This window comes from Vicugna pacos, chromosome 6 (assembly GCF_048564905.1).
Source record: "Vicugna pacos chromosome 6, VicPac4, whole genome shotgun sequence".
Taxonomy (NCBI): domain Eukaryota; kingdom Metazoa; phylum Chordata; class Mammalia; order Artiodactyla; family Camelidae; genus Vicugna; species Vicugna pacos.
The window spans coordinates 19,975,941-20,000,158 of NC_132992.1; the positions used below are offsets into that span (position 1 = coordinate 19,975,941).

At 39.8% G+C, this 24,218-nt stretch overlaps 1 protein-coding gene and 1 long non-coding RNA gene across 9 annotated transcripts; one reads left to right on the top strand and one right to left on the bottom strand.

Annotated features, from left to right (window-relative positions):
* The first annotated feature begins 56 nt into the window (after nucleotides 1-56).
* Nucleotides 57-9,266, top strand: LOC140696805 (uncharacterized). Its single transcript, XR_012073339.1, has 4 exons — nucleotides 57-236; nucleotides 1,576-1,649; nucleotides 8,293-8,325; nucleotides 9,180-9,266. It is a non-coding gene; the product is annotated as an uncharacterized lncRNA (long non-coding RNA).
* Nucleotides 4,688-20,480, bottom strand: AFG2B (AFG2 AAA ATPase homolog B). Of its 8 annotated transcripts, none has more exons than XM_072962502.1 (8): nucleotides 19,300-20,480; nucleotides 18,105-18,290; nucleotides 12,785-12,943; nucleotides 9,901-10,110; nucleotides 9,162-9,386; nucleotides 7,570-7,704; nucleotides 6,384-6,509; nucleotides 4,688-5,032 (listed from the first exon to the last, which is right to left on the bottom strand). In XM_072962502.1, exons 1-8 carry the CDS (start codon nucleotides 20,392-20,394, stop codon nucleotides 4,865-4,867), a joined length of 2,304 nt encoding a protein of 767 aa, XP_072818603.1. In that variant the 5' UTR covers nucleotides 20,395-20,480; the 3' UTR covers nucleotides 4,688-4,864. The 8 variants fall into 8 exon arrangements, 6 of the variants coding, with proteins under 6 accessions (XP_072818603.1, XP_072818607.1, XP_072818605.1 ...); XM_072962506.1 differs by having other exon boundaries at nucleotides 7,570-7,658; nucleotides 9,212-9,386; nucleotides 19,300-20,460; XM_072962504.1 differs by having other exon boundaries at nucleotides 7,570-7,700; nucleotides 9,212-9,386; nucleotides 19,300-20,460.
* Nucleotides 20,481-24,218: the final 3,738 nt, after the last annotated feature.

Consider the following 24,218-nt stretch of genomic DNA (forward strand, 5'->3'; position numbering starts at 1 on the left):
CAGGGCTCCGTGCCCGCAGCCGCCGCGCAGCCGGCCGCGAGCGCCCCCTGCCGCCCGCCGCAGTGCTTACCTGCCGAGCCTGGGCTGGGCGTCGGCGCGCCTGCAAGAGGGTGGAACTGAGACTAAGGGGCGCTCTGACTGCCAAGGCCTGGTGAAAAACCAGCCCTTCTAAAAGGAGGCCCGGAAAAGGAGCCACAGAGCCGGGGATCCTATGGGAGGCTCCTGGGTGCAGGCAGGTAAACTAGAATTAGTCCAGTCACATTAAAAGTGATGTAGCGCACATATGGAGGTAATTAAAATTGTAAGTTCGTTTTGAAATAACTCCCACAGTGTCCTGATTTTTTCCCTTAAAAAAATCAAGGATGAGGGAGAAGAAAAAGAATCAGCTGGAGAGGTTTCCAGCAGAAGATCTCTGAGATGACCCGGTAGGTTGCTTCATCTTGAGATCCCCCATTTAGCTGGCTCCTAAAGTAGCAGCCTAGCCTCACACATAGCGTGCAAGTGTCTGCAGAACCACGGGAATAATAATTAAATCAGGGTTTCTGTGCCAGCGTACCAGAATCTTCTCGACATTTTTGCAAAGTATGTTTTTTAAGCTCAGAGATACTGCAGTCACATAGCCAGTAAGTGGCAGAGATGTGATCAGAACCCAGGTCTGTCTGGGAATAAACATCACTGTTCTTTTTTGCACCCCGCTCTTACTTACAATTAAGACAAGAGCGCAAGCCCAGTTATTTAAAAACGATTGTTTTAAAACTGAAGTTCAAACTATGAGTTAACGTTAAAAACGGAAACGTCTTAATGTTTTCTGAAGGGCTAGATCAAGCTATTTCGACCTCATCTTAGTTCTAGTCATGGGCTTTGCATTCAAACTGACCTGAGCTCAGAGCCCACCCCACCCCTTAGCACACTTTATTAGCAGACTGACTTCGAGGTAACTACTTAACCTTTATGAGACAGTTTATTCATCAGTAAAATGGGGACAAACCTACTCAGAAGTTGGGAGAAATGTTAGAATGTGTGAAAAGCATGTAGCATTCTGCCTTGCCTGTAGTAGGCATTCAATAAATAGTAATTATTTTTTGCAAAGATTTGTTTTCTATAAAGCAGATCATAAATATAACTTCTCAGTTACTCTGACAAGGATTTTTGTTGTGTAACCCAAGCTGTAAGTGGAGATGTTTGTCAATTACTGCAAAGAAAATTCAACATTTTCTGTGGTTCATATTGAATAGAATCAGAAAAGCGTTTTAATGCTCCTTCTGCAGAATTTCTAAGCTACTTTTGTCAGATTATAAAAAAAAAAAGCCTCATTTTGTTACTTAAAGACAAATTTTTCTAGAGTAGAAAGAAGAGAAAAAGGAAATCTTACAGGAATATATCATGGCCCACAAATTAAAATTAAAACGTGTAGCTCTTGCCTAGCACTGACCTTAAACTCAGAGCCCTGCTTTGCCAATGTTGTTTCTTTTCAAAATACAGTTTTGTAGTAGTTTAGGTGTTATTCTGGGAATGAGGCATGTTAAGAAGATAATAAAAACACAATTCCCTTACATAACATTTCTTACAATTTAGTGCCCATGATCTGGTGCCAAAGACAGATGATTAACCCTGGCTGAAGGGGGTAGATCTGAGAAATCTTACCAGAGGTGAGTGTATTTATTTGAACATACAAATAGAGAAAACAAATGTAAAAGGACATTTTGGGGGCAATTAGGGAAAATTAAATACAGATCAGATATGAAATAGTATTAAAGGAGTATTGTTGATTTTTGAGGTGTAATAATGGTATTATGTTTATGGTTTTTTAAAAACTTTTTAAAAGAGATTATATATGAAGATAATTAAGGAAGAAATATGATGTCTGGGATTTACTTTAAAATACTTTTAAAAAATGAAGCAAGTTTAGCAAAATATTAATTATTCAATCTTGGTGATAGATATGTGGGAGTTTGTTATTTTATTAAATGTGTTTGAAAATATTCAGAAAAAACATTTTTTAAATTTATAAATTGTATATAGTGTTAAAAAAATTCAGTGGAGTCGATTTGAAGATCTAATTAGCTTTATTAAACAGTTCATGAATTAGAAGGGCACTCTGAGGGGTAGTGCAAACAGGCTTTTATAGGCAGGAGGGTGGGACAAGAAGGCATCAGCAAAAGAAAATGATTGTTTCAAGTCTGGACTTGTTTGGGGAGGTTGAGGGGAAGAAACCACAAGGATCTTTATCATGCAGAGTATCTCACTAGTGTTGATCAGGAAATTTCAGGTTTTCTGTTTTAAAGGCCACAAGGAGTAGGGGAGGCAAAGCTTAATGTTAGAGTGCAAGCTTAGCATGCACAAGGTCACAGGTTCAAGCCCCAGCACCTCCATTAAAATAAATAAATTTAATTACCTGCTTCCCAACTAAATAAAAATAAAAGGAGTTGTCAATGCTAATAAATAAATAAATAAAGGCCACAATGAGAATTAGGTCCAGAAAGCCACTCTCCTCTCCTCTCTTGGTTAAGCCCAGTTTTATGGAGCTTGTGGGAGATGCAAGGTCAATATAGTTTGGTCTTTTCCAGGATGATTAGCAGGCACAGTTCCCAGCCTTCAAGTCCTGGCAGCCTCCAAAGTAACCCACTCAGGATACTTACCAGCATTACCTGCTGTGGCTGCTCCAAAGCCCCAAATCCCATGGTAGAGCTTCCCCTCCCTACCCCAATTGCCAGAAACTTCTAGAACCTTCTCTAGCTGCTGCAGCCTAGGCTTACAGGGGCATGGAGCCATGGCTACGTGGTTCCCAACCTAGGAATTTAAGAAAAATATTAATTAAATATTTTTTGTTGGAATTCTTTCTGCCCATCCTTCAGCAGCTGCCTAGTTTTCAGGTTTCACAAATACTGGATTTGCTAAATTTTGGATGGTCTTGGCGTGTACCATATTGTTTAATGCTGTAATGTGGCTCAGAAAGGAGTTTGAGCTCAATGTATAGGGGAAAGCTGTTCACTCATCCCAGGTACTTAGAAGCGTAAGTGTTTTCTCACCAATTAAGAACACGCACGGCTTTTGGAAGCTGCCCAGAGTCATCCTCCCATCACATTGAAACTGAGTCAAAGAAATCTTTGCTTTGATCTCATCATTAATTGAGTTATTCAATGAGAGAAGACAGTGGTTTTTGTCCTCAGGGAGCTTCCAAAATTCTATTGAGAGGTTATAGCCACAATTTAAAGCCATTTTCAAACTAGGAGTTTGGGATTTGCAGATAAAAACAAAGAGATTTTCAAATCAAAACTCAGCCTCTAACCAAAGTGTGGGTACTAAATTTCCAGGGTGACCACTAAGAACTTTTTCTAGGAAGAAACAAGGGACCCACAGCTAGAGTCTCAGTGAAAGGGTCCAGGCCAGAGTGCTTCAGGCGTAGGAGATGGCAAAGGCTTAATGGCCGCCTTGTCCTGGAAGAGCAAAAACTGACAGAGAAGAATGGAAATATTCAGAATTCCAATAAAGTTTCTAGGTATTTTCCCTACTACTCAAAAGCAGGAGTCAGTTTGCTGGAATAATTTTAATTGCATTATATTTTGTACCTATAAATAAGAGAGGTCTTTTCCTTAATTATCCCAAATAGTGAGGTTTTGCTTCATAATAGTCCTGGCTCCAGTCAGAAATAGGAAATTTTCCAACAACTGCTTAACATTTATGACTTTGTATGGTTTATGCACCAAGCTCTGACTGCACCTAAGCAACTTCTGAAGCTTGTCTCCTTGTGCTTAATTCACTGCATGATTTGTCTGAGGTCCGTGCTCCCAGCACCCTTTCAGCACTGAGTCTGTGTCCTTCCCTTACGCTCCAGCACCTTGAATGGCACCTTGTGGAAGAAGGGCTCAGTAAGATGTTCAGCGGATAGTGTTCGGTGAGAAAAACGAGAGTTACATAAGACCACGCCTTCTGGTTTTAAAAAAATTATCTATACATGTGTAAGGGACCTAAAGATTAAACATCCAAGTGTTTTCTTCATGTTTATCTATATTTTCTAGCATTACTACTTTTTTAATAAAGGAAAATAAGAATTTATATATATCTATCTTCTTAAAAATACTTACAATTAGAAAAGGAAAACTATCAGCTATACAGTGGAGAAAACGGACAATATCAAGTGATCAAAATTAACATCACCAGTAGTGTGCAGATGTCACGTGCCGCCAGCCGTGGTCTGAGGACGTGGCAGCACACACTCAGTGCTCCAGTGGGGATGCATGATGCGACTCCGTCGTGAGGCACAGCAGACAAACACACATCAGGGACCAACTGCTCTATACGATAGTCTGTACTCTTAAAGGTGTCACAGTCAGGATGGACTGAGGAACTGTTTCAGATGAAGAGGCTAAAGGGACACACACCTAAATGGAATGTATGCTCCTAGACCGGATCTTGTAATGGGAAAACAGCTACTGCTGGGACAGCGGGTGAAATTCACTGTCAGTAGATTAAAATGTTATCAATTTCTTGAATTTGATAACTGTGCTGTGGTCACATAAAATACCCTCATTTATAAGTAATGTACACTGAAGTATTAAAGGGATGAAGGGGCGTGATGTGTAAAATCTATTCTTAAATAGTTCAGAAAAATACTGTCAGGGGTGGGGTGGGGGGAAGGGGAGAGAGGGGGGAAAACAAATGTGGGAAAATGTTAAATATTGGTGAATCTGGGGTAAGAGTATGTAAGAGTTCTTTGTACTATTCTTTTAGCTTTTCTGTAAGTATGAAAGCGTATCAGGAGCAAGTTTTTTTTATTTATAGGAAATACATGGAGTGTGAATATGTAAACTATAGTGTAAGTTCACATTTCAATTAATCCTTTGGTAATTATGTAAAATAATTTTTAAATATCTTCTAAGGTAGAAAATTCTGGTTTCTGAAATAAGTTTCTATATAAAGTCAAATCCTTGCGACTTAAGGATGGTTTTATAGTCTCCAGTGATTTTAGAAAATGCTCTTGTCTCACTGTGGTTGCTTCTAGTCCATTTTCTTGCAGAGCCAGCAAGGCAGCCTACAAGACACAAACGATAGGAAACAATAAATACGCTTCATTGTTGTTTTACGATATGTGGTAATACTTTAAAATCTGAACACAAAAATCTCAGTCTCACTTCATAGAATTTCAATATTCATGACAGTAAAAACACTAAGCTAGAAAGTTAAAGTGATTAAAAGTCCTCTTACTAGACCATCTTTTCTTCTACATTAAATTCTAGCCTGAAATGGGGGGAAAAAAGCAAACTGCAGAATAATATATACATTATGAACACAAATATTTTAAAGATGAGAGACTATCTTCCTGACCTCAGAGTAGGAGTTTTTAAACAGGACACAGCGCTGATCATAAAGGAATAGATCAAACACGTACTCTACGACCCAGCATTTCACTTGTAGGTACGTATGTATATGAAATAGGAACACACACTCATATACCAATAGACACGTACAAGCCTGTTCATAGCAGCGTCAAAAAAGTAGTAACAAAAATGTTCAAAGATAAAATGTGTATATAAATGTAGTATATTCATATACTAGAATATCATAAGCGACAGAAATGAATAAACTACCGCTACACACAAAACCACGGATGAACATCGCAAACACAGTTTTGACTTAGAGCAGCAGACAGGAAAGCGTAAGTGCAAAAGCAGGCAGAACGAGTCTGCGGCGCTGGAAGTCAGGAGCGTGCTTCCCTCTGGGGACAGAGCGGGAAGGGCCAGAGAAAGCTTCTGGAGTGTTGACAACATTCCTTCTTGATCCAAGTGGTGGTTATACAAGTGTGTTCACTTTATGTTAATTCAATCAACTGTGTGCTTCTGTTCCGTGCATGTTTCTGACTGTTACGTCTAATACAAGTTTACTGAAAGGGAAAAACCTACAATGGTTTTTTTTGCCCACAAAAAAAGTCTAAATGCCTCAGAGTGACTTACGAGGACCTGTGTGATCTGGCCATTGTCCACCTCTTCAATAATGTCATTTCTTACCACAGCTGACTGCACATTTGATTCCCTCTGCCTCAAACACTCCCCTTTTCTGCCTTAGTCTGGCTAACTCCCTCAACATCCTTCCAATTTCAACTTAAACACACCCTCTCTCAGAAAGCCTTCTCTGACGCCCTCAAGTCTGGACTGGTGTCCTTCCTAGGTGCCCTTCAGCACCCTAAACTTCCCTGACTCACTATGTACTTCCAATTCAGTAGAAGCTCTCCGCACCCCGCCCCCGCCATCAACCTATAAGCCCCGTCAGGGGAGGAGCAGCCCAGGCCTGTTTCACCTTACACAGCGCTGCCTTTCAGTAAATACTGCCAACTGAATAAATGAAGAAATGTTTTGGACTATAGGTTGCTTCACTAATTAACTTACTTCTTTGCAGAGGTTTCCAAGATCAGCTCCAGAGAAAAAACAGGTTCCTGCTGCTAGCTTTTCTAAGGAAACATCAGGCCCCACTGGCATGTTTTTTGTACAGATTTTCAAAATAGAAAGCCTGCCCTGGAACAAAAATAAAAAATAATGTTTATAAGCTTATAACATTCATGTTTGACAGAGGGCTTTATTAAAATATTTCAAGTTGGAGTTTGTTATCATATTACAGAGAAAGTATAAATATTTAAGAATCAGACAATAAGAACAACTTCTTCTGAAGAAGAAAGAATAATCCGTCAGTGGCTCATACAACAATGGTAAAAACAGTGACATCACGACAAACTTTTAATGTTTTTTAAATCAATTTTTAAAATAACCAACCATAATCTCTTTAAGAGTCTTAAAGAATCTCTCTTTGGGGCACAAACAGTGCCTCAGACATGATTTAAAAGCAAATGCATAAATTTTCAGACACAATTTAAAAACATAATAGGGGGAGGGTATAGCTCAGTGGTAAAGCGCATGCTCAGCATGCACAAGGTCCTGGGTTCAATCCCCAGTACCTCCACTAAAGATAAACAAACAAACAAACAAACCTAATGACTACTCCCCCCAAAAAAATTATAAACAAAAAAAGGTGAAAAAATTAAAAAATATATATATATAATAAGTTTTTTTTTCATCCCTTCAAAATTTGATAAAAGCCCAAGGAAGGAAAAAAATTCCTTTTCTGTGTCTTTCACTCTCTGCTATGGCTCTGGATGTTAAGGGCAAAGGATTTACTGATTCTTTGGTTGTGGATACATTGTATAACCTCTGTAACCTCAGATTTCTCCACTGTAAAATAAGGACTCTGATCCAGATAATCTCCAAAACCCTTTTAACCCCTTTTAACACTTGAGGATTCCTCCTTTCTAGTTGCAAAATAATGCTGAGTAAACTCAACAAACTCAGTATCTTGAGTCTTCCACAAAACTGAAGTTACTACCTAACTTTTAGGCTTATGTTTCTCTGAAAAAAGGGCCAGAGTACCCAGCAAAAGCAGAGGAAAATGATGATTTATGACGGGCTACCAGGCAAGGGAAAATGCAGAATCCAATATAAGACACCCACCACACTACACACTACATCCAGCGGGGCATTCAATTCTGCCAGCTTCTTAGTGCTCAGTGTGCACAATGATTACCTTTTCATCTGGAGGTGGAATATAAATGATCTTATCCAATCTTCCAGGCCGCAACAAGGCATCATCTAACACATTAGGTCTATTTGTTGCTGCAACAATCATGACATTGCTATTAAAAACTTCTTGAAACTCTAGCTGAGGGAAAATATACAACACAAAGCAAAGTCAATAAATTGTTAATTATTAAATGTATTTTTTTAAATTACAAATCAGAAGGGGAAGGTATAGCTCAGTGGTAGAGCACATGCTTAGCATGCACGAGGTCCAATCCCCAGTACCTCCATTAAATAAATAAATCTAATTACCCCCCCAAAATAAATTAATTAAAAGTTAATCAATTAATTAAATTACAAATCAGAAGACCCATTTTTAAACAGGGGAATTTTTTTCTTGGGACTAGAATGCTTACACTTCCTATCCAGACCACGTTCTCAATATCAAGGTACCCCACAAACAAATGATTAAACAAAGAGCTACTTTGTGCACAGGGTGAAGGGAGTGACCAATCCTGATGGGCATCTCTCAATGCGAGAACCTTACATCACAGCAGAGAACATCCATCAGGTGACCTGAATGCACCTAAGCCCCAGTGAATGATTACAATTTAACTGGATGACTTGAAAAGACAGAAGCATATGACTAACACATGTATGACTATGAAAAGTCTTGGTTCTTATGTTCTTGAAGAGGGAGATTTATTTAACTTTGTTTTTTCCTTTCCAGAGGCAGAAATATGACAATTAACATAGACTGCAGGTATGTAAATCCAGGATGAAAATAAATATCTAAAAGCAGGCAGGGCAAGGCCTTACACATGCTAAGCATTCCAAATTGTTGAACTGAATAATCAGAGCAGTTCTCCAGTAATGTGATCTCTCAAAGCAATGAGTTCCTGTATCTGCAAGTATTTTAGCAGAGGCTGGGTAAACACCTGTCAGATACTGTAGAAGGAATTCCTGCATCACAAGGAGATTTGATTAGAAAACCTCACGGGTCCCCTCAAATTTCGGTGGTATATGTTCCCAAGGAGCTGTTAAGACTCTCTATTCATGGAACAATTTTAAAAATGGGAAACAAGAAAACAGCAAAAGAAAAAAAAAATCTGTCAGGGATTATTTAAGGATACCAGATTCAATCTGGAGAAGACTCAGAAAGGAGGAGGAGGATTTCTAAAGGTCACTTTAACTTCATTATGAGTAAGGAAACCCATTCCTCAAGAAAATGAAATTTTCAATTACTAAGATTATTGGAAATAATAATGTTTTGTTTCATTTCACATTCAAAAAGTTAGAAATGGATAAAACACTGGTTTTCCAGGATACAGAAATAAGAAACTCCCTTTTCTATTAGCAATATGTAAAGTAATGTTTCTAATCTTAGGAAAAAATTCACATTCGTGTATGTCTAAGGTACTTTATTATAAAATCTGCCTCACCTTTCCCAGCTAAGTCACAAATTTTACCAGCTCCAAAGAGTCAAGCTGAAACTACATAACTCTTTCTACGAGATGAACCCAGCACAGGAGAAGCTAGTGTAGACGCTTTCTATGTAATGTTGGCCTGGATTTTTGGTGTATTCTGGCTAATAAATACCTCTTCATTTTTTTCCAGCTCCTTGTATTTACCATGTTGATCTGAATTACCTCCTCTTCTCTCTATAGTCTTCAGTCCAACCCCATCTAATTCATTTAGGAGAACAGAAAGAACACGCTCTTGAACATTACATCCTGTTCTGCCGACTGATCGAGAACCCAAGATTGAATCAATTTCATCCAAAAACACAATTGCTGGAGTATTTGCTCTTGCTTGTCGAAATACCTTTTGTTAGGAAAATGAAAATATTAAAAAGCTACACGTCATGCCTTATTCATATGAATGTATGTTTTCTGCATTACTATTTATAATTTTTAAAATACAAAAAGAGATTCTAAATGTCTAAGAACTGTGGAATGAATAAATAAAACAAGAAACAGCACATTATTTAGGTGTTAAAAATCATAAATTCAAAGGATATTTAATATTATGGAATTTTAGAAGTGTTATTAAGTTAAAAAAAATCACAAAATACAGATATTAATATATCTATATTTATGCCCAAGGAAACAGAAAGACCAAGGAAATTCACCAAAATGTTAACAGAAGGTAGAGGAATTATGGAGGATTTCCTCTTTACACTTTTCCATAATTTCTAAATTTTCTACACACAAATAGGTATAATTTTTCTAATAGGGAAAAAAAGCGTTTTGTTTTGTTTTTAAATACGGTTTATCCTTAAGGTATGAAATAAAAATTCAAAAGCAAACTTAACTACTGTGGGGAAAAATAAACAAACCTGAGACAAGATTTTTTCTGAATCTCCAACAAAAGATGAAAAGAGATCAGCTCCGCTCACTGAAACAAAAGAGCAGTGACAGCTGGTGGCCAGGGCCCTGACCAGGGTGGTTTTCGCACAGCCAGGGGGACCATATAGGAGAACCCCCTTTGGTTGTGTCAGGCCCATCCTAACAAACTGCTGGGGGAATTTCAGAGGCCATTCAATGCTCTGTAAGTACACAAAAAGAGACAGTTCTTTTAGTATAATGATGAAACATCAAGTAAGTCAGTAAATTCATTCATTCATTTATTCATTCATTCAGCAATTCTCAGGTGCCTGCCGTGAGCTGGAAACACGCCTCATTCTCCACACGGCAGCCAGTGATCTTGTAACCTAAGTCAGGTCACATCATTTTCCGCTTAAAATCTTTCAATGACTTCTCGTCAGACTTAGAATAAAATCAAAATCCAATTCCTACCTTACCAATGCTAACAAGCCTCACATAACATGACTATCGCCCAAACACCCCCAGTTTGTCCCCATGTCAGAGCCTTTACCTGCCATTCTCTCTCTGCCTGAACGCTCCTTTAAGACCTCTGTGTGCTATCCCTCATCATTCAGGTGTCCACTCGAATGTCACCTCCTTGGAGAGGTCTTCCCTAACCACTGTGGTTAAAGCAGACGTTCCCCTGCCAGGCATCCTACACTACACTCATTTTGACTTTTGGAGCACTGATTCATTTGTTATCTGAAATTATTCTTTTCCATGTTGAGCTTGTCATTCTGCTCCTGCTAGAATGTAAGCAGATCTCCAGCACCTAGAATGACATCTTCACAAAGTAGGCACCCAATACACGTTAACTGAATAGTAAACAAATTCTCACTACCTTTTAGGTAGGTGTTTTATTACACAGATGCAGAAACTCAGGCTTAAGAAGTTAAGTAACTTGCCCAGGTCTTATTACCTTATGGCTAGTGATGCCGCAGAACTAAGACTGACCCCAGACAGTGCAGATCAAAGAACACAAGCTCTTAACTATTGATGCTTCTACAAAAAAGGACAGGCGAGACCCCACACCTCGGGAACTCATATTTTAGTTCGGGAGATAGGCCTGTGAACTAACCAGGCCAGAGAAGGGCTCTCCACAGACAGGGAGCAATGCATACAGACACAGGAGACCGCGCGACTCATCCCCAGCAGTAAGTGGGACAGAGGGGAGGATGGGGAGACAAGGAGCAAAGGCGCGGAAGTAGGAGGTGGCTCACAACGGCCTTGAAAGATTCTATCAACATTGAGGAAGGAGAATGGACTAGAAGGAAATAAAATTAGAGGTAGAGAGACCAATGAGAAGTCTCTTGCAATGACCAAGACTATAAGGCTGATGTGTCACAGACAGTGGAGATGGTGTGGAAGGGATAGATTTGAAACATAAAATGTAATTGCATTTTATACAGGGGAGATTCAGAGGGGAAGAGACGTGATGTATGCCATGAGCCCACGCGTGTAGGAGACAAGTTTCTGACTTAGGGGAGGGGTGGCTGGCAGTATTCACTGAGGCAGGGGAGCCAGTGTAGAGGTGGAGTTCATTCACTGGACTTTGGACATGCTGAGTTTGAGATCCCTGGAAGTCATCTAGGAGGCAGGCGGCTAAGTACTTCTGATGATCAGAAGAATTATCTGAGCTGGATATAGAATTTTGGGTTAACAGTTTCAGGGGAAAGCTGAAGACTGGGACATTAAGGAGATCAAAGACTGACTCAGAAAATGCAAAAAGAGGACTCTCAGGAGCTTGGAGAACTAACATTTAAGGTAGGGAAGAGGAGTGCTCAGTAAAATAGGAAAGCTTAATCTTTTTAAGAAACATTAGAATGTTTCTAATAGGAAGGTGTAGCTAACCCCTCTCCTGTATATTGTGAAGATTAAATGAGACAAAGCACATAAAAAATTAGGGCATCTTATAAATGTGTTTATCCATGGACACAGAGTTCACTGTAGATACAGCTCTTAGTTAAAACATATAAATTATCTTGTGTATGTGTGGTTAGAGAAACCTACCTCCTTATGGCAGGATCACCCGAAGGTGAATTGGCAAAATCAATTTCTGAAACTGCAATGCAGGTAAGATGTGGTGAGCTGTGTCCCTGTCCTTCAATGTGCGCTGTGAGAATCAGGATCAAGCGGCCATCAAGGCCATATTGTTTATTATAATTTTGTGCTTTTACCAGTCCCAGGGCAAATTCAGGCCTATGAACTAAGAACATGAATTTGTATAGTCCATGAACTAAGAATCATTTTTTACATTTTTAAATGCTCAAAAAAAAAAAGAACAGTATTCTGTGACATGTGAAAATTATGACTTGTGTCCATAAATAAACTTTCATCAGAATACAAATACTCATTACATATTGAGTGCTTGCAACATAGACCACAAGTCTAAAGTATTTACTCCCTGGCCTTCTGCAGAAAAAGTCTTCTGACCTCTGTTCTAAATTATAAACTCTTTACAGCAAAAAGCAAACAAGAGGGGGATATAGCTCAGCTGGTAGAGCACCTGCTCAGCATGCATAAGGTCCTGGTGCAATCCCCAGTACCTCCTCTAATAAATAAACAAATAAGTAAACCAAATTACCTCCCCCTCCAAAGAAAAAAATTAAGGAGATGGTCTGACTTCTCCCTTTCCAAAAAGCAAATAAGAAGAGGGTGAGGCAGGAAAGCACGAAAAATGGTATTTCATGTCTACAGAGTCCCGTCAGACAAGGAATGAAAAGCAACCCTTGGACCTGGAAGTTAGGATCGCACTAGTGATGACTGCAAGAAGTTTCAGTGTACCTTGTTTTCACCATAAGTGCATTACACCTAAACTGTCATATTCTACTGGCTTAAGCAGATTCTCTGTCTCACCTGTTTTAACTTCAGTTTTACATCTTCAAGGCCACCAATCTGCTCCCAGTCGACAGGCTTGATGTCCGTCAGTCCAATGACACTTCGGAATGATGAGGGTTGGATCTTTTTAAAAGCTTCAAGGAAGTCTGTTTCATCAATCATCGGATTGTCCTGGTTCTGAAGAAATCCACCCCAAAAAGCAAAATCAAACCAAAAAATCAGGTGGGCATTTTCTGTGGTACACAAACACAATTACTTTTTATGTTAAATCCTCTTCTGAATTTATACATCTATTCTGTTATCCTTATAAAGAAATGCATATAGATGGTACAAAAAACTTAATGTCTCCCCCTCAACTCCCACCAATATTAATCCCCAGAGACTGTCAAGTTTCCTTTTTATTCTTCCAGTATGTCTTATGATGTAAGTATATCCTTTCAAATAGAGACACAAATGGGACCATACTGTACATATTAATTTGTATTTTTCATTTATCTTAGAAATCTTTTAATGTCAATTAATACAGTTCTACCTCACTTTTTTAATAATTGCATAATACACTATTGTATGAGTATTTTAATCCTTCTGTTGAACAAAGGTTGTTTCCAGTCTTTTGTTATTAAAAATAAAGCTGCGACTAAAAGTCCTTGTGCATATGTTCAAGTATTTTATATAATAACTTCCTCAAAGTAGAATTACTATGCTTAAGCATACGTACACTTACAATTTTCACAGCTACTACTAAACTGTCCTCAAAGCTGCACCAATATGAAGCTGTTCTCTCCACACCTCTCCTGACGCTGGACATTACCAAGCTTTAAATTTCTGCCAGTGTGACAGAGGAAATGGTACTATTGTGTTAATTAAATTTCTTCAATCAAGAGTGAGGTAGAGGGAATAATGGAATTAGAAAATCAGTTTGGTGGGGGGAGGGTATAGCTCAGCGGCAGAATACGTGCTTAGCATGCATGAGGTCCTGGGTTCAATCCCCAGTACCTCCATTAAAAAAATTAATTAAACAAATAGACAAACAAACCCAATTACTGCTCTGACACACACACACACACACACACACAAATTTTTTAAACAAAATCAGTTTTGCAGCCACCACAGTAAAGGCTGTTTTGGGGCAAGAATCATCAATGGATGCTAATCGAGGGGAGGGAAAGCTTGATGAGAAACAGGATATTAGCATTGTCTCAAAGGGTCTCCTCACAGATTTCTTACTAGTCGTAAAGGGAAAGACAGCAGCTATGAAGTAGATAAACTGGACACAACCTTGGATGGTTGATCACATCAATCACCCATTAGGGGCACCACCAATGAGGGGCAGGTGGACATCAAGTGCCCCCACATGTGACATCCTAAGAAGGACACACTATCACTTACGCGGTAGTCCCAACAGGCATGGACAGCCAGCCTATACCTGACTATGAAGAAACAGACAAACCCAAACTGAAAGACGTTCTATGAAATCACTGAGCTACAGCCTTAAAAAATTGTCAATGTCAAATGCCTCACACACATAGAAATTGCTATGGAATTGTTCAAGATTGAAAGAAAATAAAACTGTGTTAATACATTATCCTGGACTAGATCCTGCACTGGAGGAAGAACATGCCAAAAAGACTGAGGCAGTTACCAAAATCAGAATATGGACTGTAGCTCTGACCACATTTTGATCAATGTTAAATTCCCTGAATATAATGATTATACATATAATGGTCATGTACGGGAACATGATTATTCTTAGGAAATGAACATTAAAAATACTAAGGCGTAACAGGTTATGACAGATGCAACCCATTCTCAAATGATTCACAAGAATCAATGTGTATACATACACAGTTGACCCCTGAACAACACGGGGTTAATCCTCTGACTCAGAGTTGACCCCCATTCCTCTGCATCTGCATGGATTCAACCAATCGTAGACCATGTAGTACTTGTGTATTTATTACTGAAAAATAGCCATGGATATGTGGACTGGCACAGTTCAGGGCTGTGTTGTTCAAGGGTCAACTAACTACACAGAGAAAGAGAAAGAGAGAGAGAAGGAGAGAAAAGAGAGAATGATTGACACATTGTAAACTGACTATATTTCAATTTAAAAAAAAAGAAGAGAACGATAAAGCTAATTTGGCAGAATGTTAAAAGGCAGTGAATTTGGATAAACGATTTAGCCGAAGTTATCTCACAACTCTCCCTGAAGTTCTAATTACTTTAAAATAATAAGTTTTTAAAAAGAAAAAGAACTGAAAAAGACTAATTTTTAAACAAAATAAAGCTGAGGATTTTTCATGTTTATCAGCCATTTGTAATCTTTTGACAGTCAACTGCCAGTTCATATCTGTTACCCACTTTCTCTTGCGTTGTTGGTCTTTTCTTACTGCTCTGTGAGAGTTCTTTCTATATCAAGGAAACTAGTCTTTTTGTCATGGGCTGAAAGTATTTTTTCCAGTCTATCTCATGTCTTGTGTTTGCCGATAGTATTATTTTGTCATTCCAAAATGGTCAAATTAATAAATCATTTTCTTTTTGGCTATTAGGTTTTATGTTATACATCAAAGGCCATCTTCCCTTTAAGACTATGTTTTGGAGAATCCATCCTGCAGTTTCCTTCATCATTCCAGCGTAGCAGAATTTTTATGACAGTTAAAAACTTCTATTTCTATTTGTAGTATCTGTATTAAATTTAAGCATCTGCGCTCTTACATCAAATTCTGAACACTTAGTTGTCTCTAAATTCCCACTTTTCAATAACAGACTATTTTATCTCATTTATATAAAATTAAATAAGTGAATTTGTATATATAGAGCCATTTTGAATAGCATTCCTTTAAAAATGTTAATAGTTTTAATCCCTGGGAGGTGAGATTTCAGACAGTATTTACTTTCTTTGTAATTTTTTAATCTTCTTTAATTTCTCACAAAGAACATTATTAAATAATTCCTTAAAATAGCCTCTTCCCCCTTAGCTAGCAGTATTAGATACTGGGTAACTGAATACTAATTAATTCTTAGGTAATACCAACTGATACTTGAAAATCCCATTTATACTTCAAGATCACTTGTATGTACATTATTTCACTTTACTTTCATGATCCTTTCAAGAAGGTAAAATTCTTTCCCCTCTATGTGTATGTGTTAAACCATATTTCTTTTTCTTCTTTTTATTTACAGTGTTGTGTTAGTTTCTGGTATACAGCATAGGGAGTCAGTCATATACACATACATTCATTTTCATTATAGGTTATTACAAGGTATTGAATATAGTTCCCTGTGCTACACCATAGGTATTTGTTGTTCATTAAACTATATTTCTAATCCTTTAATGGGAATACTTGGCAAAAAGTTGAACAAACTTGAATGTGTCCCTTGTCTTCCCTGGCACAGAGGTGGCAGCAGCCCCTCAGCTGCCTGCAAAGGGAAAGAAGAAAAAGACGGAGCCAGTACCTTCCCAGATGCCTCTGTCCCTTCTTCCTTTTTGCCTTTCTTTCTTCCACTTCCCCTGGTTGTTTATGAACTCAGCCATCACCTGTGGGAACTATGCTGGGCAGGCCCCTCCTGAAGTAGCATTGGGCTACTAGGACGGCTGCAGCTGGCTGGTCCACCTAAGCCAAGGTGCTTAAGGTCAAACCTGGAACTTCAAAGCAGAGGGAATGCTAAATGTAAACCTCCTTTCCCACACCTGGTACTCTTGTCCTCCTCTCAAGAGGCATATATGCTCACATCTTTACACATGGGACTTGTCATTAAGTCTTCAAGAAGTTTTGGTTCTAAATCCAAAAGATGAAGACTTACAAGTTCACATAACTCCTTCCCCACCTCCACTGTCAGAGCAAAAATAATGGAAAAGGCAATGAGGAAGGATATAAGTTACCTAAACAAAAAGGTTTTCAAAATGTAGAATGCTAAATCATCCTCTTATAGTTTAAACCAACTCAAAATTGGGTTTTAAAAATTACAAGATCAAAGGACAATTTTAATGTTATAAAAGAGATTTAAAAAGTCCCAGAATCCTCAGCATGCTGAAATTAATTTTTTTCTGAATGGGTTTAGGGATTCAGGATAACATATTACATACAGAGTGAACAGATTTTCCAATCCATAGTGTTGAAAACTATTCAAGCTAATATCCTAACTATTTTTAAGAAAGGCAGCCACGAAATAAAAGATTTGTATGTCACAGGTGAATTTAATACAATTCCAAGTACCCAATCTTCTGGGTCAGAAACGGTTATTTCCCCCACCAGATGCTTAATAATAACAAAGGGAAAAATAGTATTTTGACAATGGAGAAATCTCAGAGATATCAGCTTAACAAGAAATCAAAGTTAATTTCACCAGTAATAGGACAAAGAGATATCATTTGCCATTCAACAGATGCAATGAGAAAAACACAGCATCATTTCTGTGATATTCCTACCAAAAATGCAAAAGCTGAATCAAATCATCAGAGAAACATCAATCAGTTGCAAACTGAGGATTATTCTGTAGAATAACTGACTTGTACTCTTCAAAAATTGTCAGAAAAAAAAAATGGCAGAAAGATGGAAGAATGTTTCTAGATAAAGAAGATTAAGAAACCAAGAAAACTAAATGCAATGTGTAATCTTGGATTAAAAAATAATTTTTTCTTTTTTCCTTTTTAAATTTTTGTTACAAAGGAAATCAGTGGGACAAATGGTGAGATTTGAATAAGGTCTATATAGATTAGATAAAAGTACTGTGTCAGTGTTAATTTCCTCATCTTGATAACTGTACTGTGGTTAAAGTCCTTGTGTTTTAGGAAATATACACTTAAATTTTCAAAGCTGAGGGGGCATCATGGCTGCAGTATAGTCTCAAATACTTCAAAAACACTTATATATATATATATAAACATACATACACATGAAGAGTATGATAAAGCAAATGTGATAAAATGTTACATTTGAAGAATCTGGCTGAAGGATATACAAAAATTCTCTGTACTGTTTTCGCAACTTTTCTCTAAGTCTGAAATAGATTCAAAATAAAACAATTAAAAATTAAAAAGAAGTATGTTTGCTTCTTCTGGGCCACACTGTCTTCTTCCTGGCTGCTCTGGCCTTCAGCATTAGGGAGGTTCAGTGAGAGTGGGGAAAATGCCCTTGGCAGATCCTGGAGAACACAGCCCTCGGTCCCTACATTCAGTCATACACTATTTATATGGAGTTTAGACGTAAAAATATATGTGAGAATCAGCTGTCGAAGATATCAAAAGCTTCAATAAAATGTACTTACCACTTTTTTTTAATCCCCAAATTAACTCATTACATTAATAACAGGGTTAACATAGGTCATAAATCAATACCTTCTCACTATGAAGCAGAGCGTGCATGGCAGCTTCCCTACAGAGTGCGGTCAGATCTGCACCAACATAGCCAACTGTCATTTCTGCAAGGAGGCTCAAATCGACTTGACTGGAGATGGGCATCTTTGAGGTAATCACTTGTAGAATTGCATTTCTTTGTCTAAGTGTGGGAGTCCCAATGACAACCTACATGCAAAGTAAGAAAAGAAAAACTTTACTGCTCAAAAGATTATTTTTTATCCTCATAAAAATGTGTAATAATTTAGTTCACAAACCTGGAACTCTTACTATGTACTTTTAGGCATATCTTAAATTCGGAATATCTGAAAATCCTTATTTTCCGGTAAAACTGGCTAGAAAGTTGTACAATTAAAATTATATGTTATTTAGTAAGTTTTTATTTGTTATTTTTGAGAACCTACCAAGTTCTGGGAGCCAGGGATACAACAGTAAACCAGATAGTCTAGGTCCCTGCCTTATGGAACTTATTCAGGAGACAGGTCCTAGATGATGCAAGGAAGAAATCCACTCAAGTTCTAAACAGATTACGCTAAAGTGTGCAATTACCTGTCTCTTTAGAATCCTATCACAAAGTTCAAACATCACTTAAATAACCACTATTCAAACTATTTAATAGAAATCAAAAATCAATTTAGGACTGAAATTCATAAAATAAGACAGCTTTAAACACTCAACCTTCCTGGCAACTCATGGAGCAATCGTGGGATAGGATGCTGGCGTCCAGACAAGGAATGAATAAATCTGTAAAAGTTAGTATCTGCTCTGATTTAGTTCTTTCCTGCCTTCTCCCTTATTTCAACAAGTTTGTTTCCTGAGGCTATCCTACTTTAAATTCTCATTTCAAATCCGTAAGAGTTTTAATACGCTTGTACCAAGTCCTAGTTCCCTAAAAAAGTAGTACCATTACTGTTTATAGTACTCATCCTCAGGACCTGCACAACTAATTCCTAAAGACCACCTTGCTCCGCAGAACACTTTTACTATAAGGGAGGGGGGAAAGTCCTGGCGCATAGATCATTTATGGACCAGGCAACGGGTTCTCTGCATTACAAAGAGCCCCACTACAGCCTCACCGACTCCTAAACCTAAGCGGCAAACGCCTTGGGGCAGCCAACCAGGGCCAGAAGAGACCGAAGTTGTAGGGGCAATGGGCTAACCGGCAGAGCCTATTTACCTCTCGGTCAAATCTCCCAGGTCTGCGCAGCGCTGGGTCTAGCGCGTCCGGCCGGTTGGTGGATCCCACCACCACCACCTCGCGGTCCCCACTGATCCCGTCTAGCAGCGTCAACACCTGGGCCACCACGCGGCTCTCGGGGGCTTGGTGTGGTCCGCCCCTCCGGGGACACAGGGCGTCCACCTCGTCCAGGAAGAGGAGGGTGGGCCTGCGGCTGGCCAGCTCCCGGGCGCGCTGGAAGACCCGACGCACGTTCTCCTCGGTCTCCCCGGGCCGGGCGCCCTGCAGCGCTGGGGCGCTCACGGCCAGCAGCTCCGCGCCCGCCTCCCGGGCCACAGCCCGCACGAGCTGGGTCTTGCCCACTCCGGGAGGGCCGGCCAGGAGCACCCCGCGGGGTACTGCTAGCCCCAGTGAGGCCAGGGCGCTGGGGTAGCGGAGCGGCAGGCGGAGGAGCTCGCGTAGCGAGTCGGCTGCCTCCGAAAGGCCCCCCAGGGGCACCTCGGGCTGCGGCTCCGCTTCCGAGGGAGGGACCCCGCTGAGACCGATGTGGGTGCGAGGGGTGACCAGCCCGGCCGGATCCGGGCTGGGCGCCCCGCTGACGATGTGCAGGGCGGCCACCGGACCGGGGGCGTCCGGAGGAGCGGCCACCACGTGGCCCAGAGAGACTGGACGATTCCTCAGCAGCTCCTGCGCCGCCTCCAGCACCGCGGCTGGATTCGGAGAACCGGGCGAGCCCGCCCGCTCCCGCAACACTGGCCACACGGCGAGGCGCCGAAGAGGCGGGCAGGGTACTAAGCGGAGGCAGCTGAGGTTGAGACTCCCCCGGGACCCCGGCGCCCCCACTGCCACCCCGGGACTCGCGCACTGAGGATCCAGCTGCACAAAGCCGTCCGCTCCATCTCGCCGTGGCCAAGCGGTGCAGAGACAGGAGCCGCCGTCCGGCAGCGAGATCTTCACCGCCGAGCCCAGGCGCGCGCCCAAGGCGCGGAGGGCGGCCGGGCCCAGGCGACAGCGCTGGGTGGCCCTGTCTTTAGCATCTACGGGTAGCAGCTTTAAGAGAGGCCCTTCGGGAAAGGGACCTGAGTCCGGAGCCATTGCACACGGAAGGCCCGAGTAAGGCAGGGCAGGAACTCCACCCGGGCCGGAAAAGCCGGTACACCGAGCTCCTTCGCCGGAAGCAGGCGATGCGCATGCGTCAGGGAATATTTAGTTGCCGCTCGGGACCAATCAGAAAGTCGACGATCCGGCCCTCTTCCCTGGCTCCCGACTCAAACATCACTATTTGTGCTTCAGGAGTTATCAGCCTGGAGGCTTCGCCATTTTGCTAAGAAACCTCGACTGTGCTGAGGGGCACAGTATTTTGGAGTGCACTGGTGCTCACGTCTTAGATGAGTTGGAGTAACTCAGAAATACAGCCTTGTAGGCACCTTCGATATGCTGGGTTCCAACCTGTTAGGGAGGTCCAGACATGCCCTTCGTATAGAAAAGCACCAACACAGCAAGAGAGAAGGCCAGTGTAGCACTTTAAATCCCTTGAAGAAGGGAAAGAAGGAAAACTAGGTCATTTGATGTATTTGTGCAACACCAATACATTCTGTTCAGATTCCTGACTTCTCTTTTGAATGTTCTTTGACAACTTAATCATAACCTCTTCTATTCGTGTGGTAAGTGTTAAAGTCAAGATAATATGCCTTGTTTTTATCCTACTCACATCTACCTTTGTTTTTCCCACTTTCACTGTAACCCACATTTATGAGATTACAAACTTGAGATTGCAGATAGAGTGCTTAAGTCACTGGGGTTTGGTTGCTTCTTCCCCGCCCACCCCAACCCCACTTAAGTAAAGACGTATTTTCAATGGAAAGTACTGGGATCTGGGATTTTCAGACCAATGACCGTCACTGGCCTCACTCTACCCAAACGTCAGGGCAGACACTATGACCGACTTCCGGATTTCACCGTCACTTACCTGGTCTCTGCTGTATGCTTCTAGCTCCTATGCTGGAACAACTTAAAAGGAACCAGAAGACAGCATACTAAGAGGAGGTCCTGAAATGGGTAAATCACCTATTCTATCCTATTTTCTTCTTTCTCTTAATCTTACTCGTTTCTATTCTCCTTGGAGAACAAAGACTTCAAACTCAGACTTTTCAATAACAGCTTTGTTTGTCCTGAAATTAAAAAAAAAACAAACAATGTTTTTACCTCCGAAGATGTGAATAAAATGCCCGTTGAGTTATTCTATCATGATGCCTTTACCTGACAGAGGTTCTTTTGTTCTGGTTCTAAGAAGTTTTGGTGATCCAAAAAAGAGAAAGAGGACTTAATGAGGACATGATAACTGTCTTAAATATACAAAGGGCTATCATATAAAAGGGTTGGTAGATTTATGTGTATCTACAGTACAGAACTGGCCAGGAAGTGAAAGTTTAATGGAGTGAACACAAGAGTCATCTTCAAATTTTGCATATAGTTATGTGGAAGAAGTAGGAAACTTTTAAAAGATATAGCCAAGGGGCATAACCAAAGCCAATCTAGGGAACCAAATAAAGTTAAATCACTTAGAATTTTTTTTAACTTGGTATAAAATAGATGTAGAGGTGCAATATTAGGGATATGATGTGAAGGAAACCACATGTTTTGGGTTGGTCTGAAAGGCTGACTTTATACAAGGTCAAACTAGAATTATCTGACCTTGTAGGACCCATATATCCAGGAAATACTCATTTCTATCTCTCTTTAAAAGGTTTGGTTCTCACCCTAGGCTGCAAACAATAGTAATCAGGAATCCTGTTCCTGGACTTTCAGCTCTTATCCACACATTCTCAGCAGAACTACAGCTGTCTTTTCCAGTCAGCCAGTGAAATCCACTGTGTCCCTTTAGGGCAGACCATTTGCAACACTATTAATTCAATTATCTTAACATACATGCCTATCATACCATTTAATGAAATAGTCTTCTCCTTGTGGGAAACCACTCTAATAGGAGTTGTGTGGTTCTTTTATTTATTTGTTTTGAATATGACCCAAAATGTGGTGATTCTATAAACTGAAGAGTACCAAAAGGTTGAACCACTAGAGGGAGTCCAGAACTAAAATAAGTGCTAAGGCTACAAGGTTGGTGAGTTTGAAGTGCTCTCAACTGTGGCTTCTAGGTTTTCCCAAGATTCAAACCCAGGTGTATGAAACAATCTGTTGTGTATGTAGTTACTTATTTTCACATAATTTCCACCTGTCCCAGGCCATGTAGAACTCACCTTCCAAGTTATAACTTAATTGCTATATTAAATATCAAAATGAGACTCTCAAAATCCAAAATTTTGTGATGGCTCAAAGTCCAAACAAACTGAATTTATCTTGCTATTGTCTGGAAATAATTCTAGCTTTGAATTGTTTCTAATAGCCTGTTAAACAAAATCTTTGGTGAGATTTTCCTGAAGAGATGCATTTAACAAATAGTTTCTTCTTGATTTCATTTGCTACATTCAAGATTACAGTCTAACACTAAATTAACCATAAACATTCTGAATTAGCAATAAATTTAAAATTAAAAAGAGATAGTTGGTCTCATTCAGAAACGTCCTCATAGACCAAATGGATGCTCCAGTCCAGTACCACTAGCAGAAGGGGCAAGGGATGCTCAAACTTGAGGAAGCTGTGCTCAGGCTAGGCCCTTGGATGAAGTGAAGCCAGTTTGCAACCAGTGAACCTGGGACCAGGTCATAGAGAGCAGGCTACAGCCATAGTTGGAGTGGTCTGGCCTGGTTCAAACTCTGCTCCAGCCAACAAAGGAAAAACCAGCTGGTTTGGGGTCTCTGCCTTTGCCTCTAAGTCCTGCTGTGACTTCTCCCCCCATGGTTGCTGAAGAAAGAAATTAAAAAAAAAAAGTTGGAACCTGTTTCTTTTTTAGAATAATTATACACTATCTCTGTGCCTGCGGTATCAATAATATCACATTAAATATTATATTTCAGGATGTGAAACATGCCACAATTGTGAAAAATCTGAAGAAAATGGTTAAGCCAGTAGCATGAGTCATCTAAGGACCCATGAATGCTAGTCTTTCTTATGCTTCCATCTTCATGTTATGTTCAACTCTGGTATATTTGAACAGTAGCAATGATCATGAGTTTTAATAGATGTGTCTGGAAATACAGTTAACCACACTTGAAAAGGCATGATTTGCATATGCTTTCACCTCAACATGTTCATGCAGATACATCAAGTGACTTATTTCCTCAGACATTTAATATGCCAAACAGACTTTCTTCTTTTAAAGTATATAATGAAAATCCCCTGAAAGAGGTCATCATTAAAATTGTTCTTTAAATTTTTCCATCTTTAGTCTTTCTCATATACCAAGGCTAGAACTGTTCTTGACAAGATACAGAGTCAAGGGAAGGGAGGTGATTAGAGCCATGAGAAATCTTCACTGGACTACAAATGACCTGCAGACTATAGTTCACAGAACATTCTGAAAGGCTGGTCTTGCAGATTTTCAGGAAACTGCTTGTTTCATCATTTTTTAGAAATAAGTCTTAAAAATAATTATCCCCTGTGTTGTTGGTTCAAATTGTTCAACTCATAAAAGTAATAATATTCATTTATTTATTAAACAAATATTTATTGAATATCTACTCTGTGTTACTTACTGTACCAGAGGCTGAATATATATGGTGGTTAAAAAAAAGTGTAATTCTGTTGCCTTCATGAAGTTTATAGTTAAGTGGGGAAGTCTGACATTAAAGGACTCAAAATGTAAACAAACCAGATAATTAAAGGTGATAAAAATTGCTATGAAAGAAAATAAAACAAAATGGGCTACTTGAACACATGGAAGCAGGGAAGGCCTCTCTGATGAAGTGACATTTAAGCTGAAACCTGAGGGATAAAAACAAACAGGCAGAAGAATTGGGGAT